This window comes from Ailuropoda melanoleuca, chromosome 18 (genome assembly GCF_002007445.2).
Source record: "Ailuropoda melanoleuca isolate Jingjing chromosome 18, ASM200744v2, whole genome shotgun sequence".
NCBI lineage: Eukaryota > Metazoa > Chordata > Mammalia > Carnivora > Ursidae > Ailuropoda > Ailuropoda melanoleuca.
In genome coordinates this window covers 31,914,371-31,920,370 of record NC_048235.1, presented here as the reverse complement: position 1 = coordinate 31,920,370, position 6,000 = coordinate 31,914,371, and the positions used below count along the sequence as shown (strand labels likewise).

The window sequence follows — 6,000 nt, the reverse complement described above, 5'->3', positions numbered from 1 at the left end:
GATTGGGAGTATAATCAGGAAATAGCCACATGGGCTCCCTTCTCTCCCATTTTCTTTCTGGTGCTATTTAAAATAGAAGAGAAATACAGTTTCAATGCTTCTATTTACTCCACACAATAGAGATAAAGCCCATGGGTGGCAGATTTCTTCAGGGAATATAATCAGCCAAAAGTAGAAGGTGCTGCTGGAAGCATTTATTTCTGGCAGACAATTCTTCATTTGATGGGGGATGGGAAGAAATGCAAATAAGTGAACATATTCACATGAGGCCTTTAAAACAAAAACAATGATTGGAGGATCAGGCTTGTGGAAGAGTGGGTATTCATTCTGTGGAACAGGGAGGGGGTTGAGGAGGCACTGGATAAACACACACGCACACATACCTCTGTGTGGACACACCTGCCGTCCTAAACTTAAAATGAACTTGGAGACAGCAGCTGTTTGTAGATCAGTTGTTGGGAACAACTTTTCAGAGAAACCATACTCCACAGCTGGTTAGGTGGCTGGCACAAGTCATAAGGGCCTAGTTGAGCTCACATGTTTTTGATCACTAAAGTTGTTAAGGATTGTGATATGTTACAGCGTCCCTGAGGGAAAGTGCTTTCAGCTTTTCTATATCAGGAGGTTCTTGCTTTTTCCTTAGAAAAGCAAGGATTAATTACATGTAAACCACAGGGTTGAAGTAAAGCAGTACATGTTGAAAGAATTCTAATCATGAGGAATTTTAAGTACAATTAGTGCTTGACAAACTTTGTATTTAAATTTCATTTATTCCAATAAATGCTCATTGACTTCATGTTATTATAAATTGGCCACAGCCTGTCCTCCCCGCTCTGTGACTCCCAGCTCAGACTTCAGTGAAGGCTAGCTTCAAGTGGATGCCAGAAAGAGGTATAAGAGTGCAGTTTAATATAGATGTGGATGTTATGTTAATAGTTCAGTGGGACTTTTTGTCTCTTTTTAGAACTTTTCCAATCTTATATGTTTGATCCTCAAGATGGTCCCTCCATATCAGTCTCCCTTGGACAAGGAGGCACTTTTTCATGTTGCCCTATGCTCCTCTTCTGGGTTCAAAGTTATCCTGCACTTGTGTTTCAGGCAATTTATTTTCCTCTAGGTGGGCGGTATGGCCGAGCATAGAAATGTAGTCTCTATGTTGATGTCCTGCTTAGTTTCATCTGAAACATATCCATCAGCTACATGATTTAGTTGTTCCAACCCCACCGTTGCTCTAAGATGAAGCCAGCAGCTACACTGTTCTCCCTATCCTTCCTCTGAAGCCAGCTGCAGATGCCTGCCTCTTCTGTTTCAGGGCTGGGGACCCCCACCATGGAATCAATGGAAATGACAGGCATATTTCACTTCATGCTCTGAGAGGCAGGAGCTTTCTGAATTCCAGCTCACCCACAGATGATTAGTCTTCCCATGGTCCAAGAAACCATCAATCCAGCCTGATCCAGTCCCCAGTTCCTTTTGAGGATTGATTTTTGTGTTCACCCACCCATCCCAGTGCATCTAAAATAGTTTCATTTTGCGTTAATGAACATAATTTTAAGCCAGGGGAGAAGAGGTAATTTTCTCAAAGAAGATTGTGTCCATGATACTCCAGTAAGATACAGGACCGTGGCTAAATTTCTCCTCTGTTGCCAACTGGGTCTCAGTGTGAGAGGAAAATGCTCAGTTGGGTTTGCAAGACAGAGCCTCTGAATGTGTTTGACCCCAAGATCTGCAACCAGTTAGATTGTGACTCTGGCTAAGTATCTGTTTCCTCTCCGATCTGTCAAAAAGCCCTCACAATCTCATAGTGATCAGTGAAAGTACATGAGAATGTGCTTTAAAAAGTTAGAACTGAGATATAAATATCAAGTGTTGTTGTTTATGCTTATATCTAGTCCAATATTATAGCTTCAATGAAATCCACTGATATATTTTTCCATCCACAGCCACATTCCTTTTTCTACATCACTTTATGTATGTGGCTGTGTGTCTAAATGCAGACATAAACATATTCATAAAGAAGGATGGCTGTGACTGTGGTTATAAATGTGCTTTTAGCTTTTTTATCTCCCTGGTGCAGATGACTATGTGTCTTAAACCCCTCAAGTGAGCTATGTTTTGCCTTAAAAAGCTGGTGCTCCAAAAATAAGGCTTGGGCTGAGTCATCAAGCCCAGAGCTGGGGCGGGGCGGGGGGGGGATGTGATGGAGGAGGAGGTAGGGAGGCTTTTTCAGTGAGGATGTACTCAACAAACTATTGACAACCTATGGCCCACAGGCTATATTCCACCCTCTGCCTGTTCTGTAAATAAAGCATGAGTGGAACACAGCCACCTTCATTCATCTAGATATTGTCCATTGCTGCTTTCGTGCTACAACAGCAGAGTTGAATAGTTGCAATAGAGACTCTTTTGGCTTAAAAACCTAAAATATTTGCTATCTGGCCCCGCAAGTCGTTTCATGACCCCTGCCTTTTCCTAATACCTGCAAACATGTCATTTTCCCCACATTGTTCTATACTTTGATTCATTTTAGCAGCGTGATACCCTAATGAGGTAGTTATGGTTTGTGTCTGTATGTTCAATTTGCTGATGAGGAAAATGAAGCTCAGCGAGGTCATAGGACTTGCCCCATTTCTATCATCTAGACCTAGCCAGGAGGGACCAGCGTCCTCTGTGCACTCCTATGCCGCATCAGCTTCTGAATGGGAGCCTTTGTATTACGCATGCTTGGGGGTGAGTACTCTATCTATCTTGCTATCATCTATCTATCATCCATCATCTCAGCTTTTTTGAGGTAGGTAGAGATGAAGAATTGAAATTCAAGTTATTAGGCCTGTCCTTTTGTAGACTCAACACCATCCTAGAGTGGAAAGAACACTTGTTTGGGACCCTGAATTCTCCTTTGACCCCTAACTAACTGAGCAGCCGTGGAGAAGTCACTTGGTTCTTCTGGGTCTGAGTTCCCCATCTATAAGTGGGTAAGTTAAAAAAAATTTCTAAATCACTGACAACTTGAACTTTCTACAAAGTGCCCTGGTTAACCTCCCTCTCTAATTCCACGTACCACAGCATTTCTTGACGCAGTTGCTTGCAGCGTCAGCTATCCCCGGTACCTAGGCAGTGGCAGGTAAGTTGTGCAAGGGCTGAGGAGGCAGCAGGCAGCAGGAGAGGATGGTGGTTCTAAGGTCTTCTGTCCCTCGCTTTGTCTCTTCCTCCTTCCGTAGGTCCCCTTACTACAACTAGTGCTTGTCCCTCACATTTCCTGGAAAATTGCAACTCTGCAGAGTCTGGCGAGGAGGCTGGTGTCTGTATAAAAAAGGGACAAAGAGAACAGTCACTTATTTTGTTACCAAAGAGTCTTTCTTTTTTTTTTCCTTTTAATGGAATGTGCTATTTTTAAGTCCCTGTCAGCCTGCAAGTGCATGTGCAGCAATTGCCCTGAACACATTTGAATAATGTCTCCGCATCCTTCTGTGATGTGGTGCAGAACGACAACTTTGTACTTTGCATTTTTATTGTGATGAAGATATTTTATGACAGTATTTGAATCCCGACAAAAAAAAAATTCCTGAAAACAGGGCGTTTCTAGACCACTTACAGAAGGAAGGTGGCCCAGACCAATCCCTTCTTGGAAAGTTTGGGTTGGGGTACTGTTGGCCCCCCCATGGCAGCAGGGAGCCCTGGGCAATCTGTAGAATTTAGTGAGCACTCCTCTTAGAGCCTCCAGTGGCCCCACTCAGCCCCCTACCCACCCTGGCAGCATCAGGGTCAACCCCAGGGAAACACCAGCAATTCCAAAGTCAGCTTCAATGCCAGGCAATCCTCGTTTCTCTCCACTTTCTCTTTTTCCTTTCCCTATTCTGGTTGAATTTGCCTTTTAGTGTGTATCAGGCAGGATCCAGCCAACAGAAATAATTTAGTATGGGGAAATAGAAGATATGGGAGGAGGTAAAAATTCAAAGAAAGCACTGTGAGATAACTCACAGAGTTGGCAATTTCGGACACTCCTATCACCCGTAGAGCTGGAGAAACACAGGGAAGAGATGCCGTTACCAGGACTTAGGAGCCAGAGCTATCCAGGGAAACTGTGCCCATGGCAGGGGCCGTCGGTAGCAGCCGGGCCACAGGAAGATTGTTTGAGGGGAGCTGGCACCATGGGGGAGACATAGTCACTTCCAGAGATGCAGCCCAAAGCAGAGGGAGTGAAGGAGAGAAATTCCCTGGCCTCTCCCTTCCTTCTGCCCTCCAGTCTCCTGCCAGCGACTCCCATTAGTGAACTCAACAAATTAGCAAGAGAGCCTTGGAAATGTAGTTTTCAGGCTCAGCTTCTTACAACACAAGACATGCTAGAAAAGAGGAGGGGGGAGAATTAATTTGAGAGAAACAGGCAAAAAAAAAAAAGAAGAAAAAAGAAAAGAAAAAAAGAAACAGGTACTTTGGACATTATTCATTCTGTCAACTCTATTACCCTTAACAAACAATCTCTCTTGTCCTCGAAAGATTCCCCTCTGTACCTAGGACATGCTTATGACCAGAGGTGACAGAAACAGAGCCAGGAAAAACTGATATGTGTGCAGACCTGGGTCTAGGCAATGGGGGAGTGCAGTGGAGAGGTCACATGGACTTGTGTTGGTGTCTGGGAGTACAGACTAACGGGATTGGTTAAAAAGAGGCTGCAGCAGAAATAAAAATTATAGAAGATCCTTATGATCAGAGATTATGATTACATTGTGCTTCCTGATGGCCAGCTCATAGCTGGGCTTGATTCCAGCTAGCAGCTAGTAGCGTAAAGAACAGGTTTCCTGAGAGAGGGATTGGCATGCTGTGAACCCAGAATTTAGGCCTCCATCAAACAGAGCAGGGTTTAAACTTGGCCCCATTCCAACCAGTGTCAATCCAAGCCTGGTCCTTTACACTGGACCAACACATTCATTCACAATGCTCTGCAGGCTTATAGAAGCCAATTTCAAACACCAAACTGCATTAAAACAGCTGTCTAGGCTGCCTACCGAGTTTTCACCTAGCTTATTGTTTCTTGGTCTCAACTTTCTGGTTCCAAATTTGACCTTGGTTTTTTTTTTAAGATTTATTTATTTATTTGAGAGAAGTGGGGAGAAAGAGAGAGAGGGGAAGGGCAGAGGGAATGGGAGAGAAAGTCCAAACAGACTCTGTGCTGAGCTCGGAGCCTGATGCAGAGCTTGATCTCACGACCCTGAGGTTACGACCTAAGCCAAAACCAAGAGTGGGATGTATAATGGACTGCACCACCCAAGAGACCCTCCAAGATTTGACTTCTATATATGCCTCTGGCTCCTTCAGAACTATTTTTCTCTGCTGCTGCTGACTTAGTCTGTTCTTGTCGCCCTGGTACTTCCCATTGTCTTGGGAAGAACTCCCTGCTCTGGCTCCTTGGCCTACAGAATACTTCTGCCCCTGTTCTAATGCCATCCCCTGCCAGCCATGGCCAGCCCTCCCCCTGCATGAGGGTGCAACAGAATACGTCTGCCCCTGTTCTAATGCCATCCCCTGCCAGCCATGGCCAGCCCTCCCCCTGCATGAGGGTGCATTCTGAAAAGCAAAGAATCAATGTGTCAGGCAGAGAGAGTATAGAGTTTCTGTTGGATAGTCTGGAAAAACACATTAGAGGCCAGGGAAGACTGAGGTCCCTAATATATTCATCCTGGTTAGTCAGGGAGATGTGGCTTTCAAAACTTAACAGATTATCCTTTTACACATATATGACAGGTTTCCTCACCAGTCAATAATATGTGTGCCCTTCCATCTATCCCAGAATTTCAAGGAAATCTGTCACATATCCTTTTCTTTCCAAAATGGCAGCCACTTTCCCTGTTTTCAAGAGTTTCTTTGTTTGTTTCTTAAGAGACATTAAGTCAAACCTTCTGTAATTAAACACTAGTTCCACCATTGACTACCCTTGTGACTTCAGAGAATGATTTAACCGCTATAAGACTCAAACTCCACATCAGTAAAAGAGATATAATC

At 44.1% G+C, this 6,000-nt stretch overlaps 1 protein-coding gene across 2 annotated transcripts in view; it reads right to left on the bottom strand.

Annotated features, from left to right (window-relative positions):
* Positions 1–3,199: 3,199 nt before the first annotated feature.
* ZMAT4 (zinc finger matrin-type 4) overlaps positions 3,200–6,000 on the bottom strand; it is a 466,414-nt gene continuing 463,613 nt past the window's right edge. For both annotated transcript variants that reach the window (XM_002918539.4, XM_034647643.1), the window contains one exon: positions 3,200–3,303. In XM_002918539.4, the coding sequence (XP_002918585.2) occupies positions 3,237–3,303 (67 nt within the window). In that variant the 3' untranslated portion in view covers positions 3,200–3,236. The remainder of the gene's footprint in view (positions 3,304–6,000) is intronic.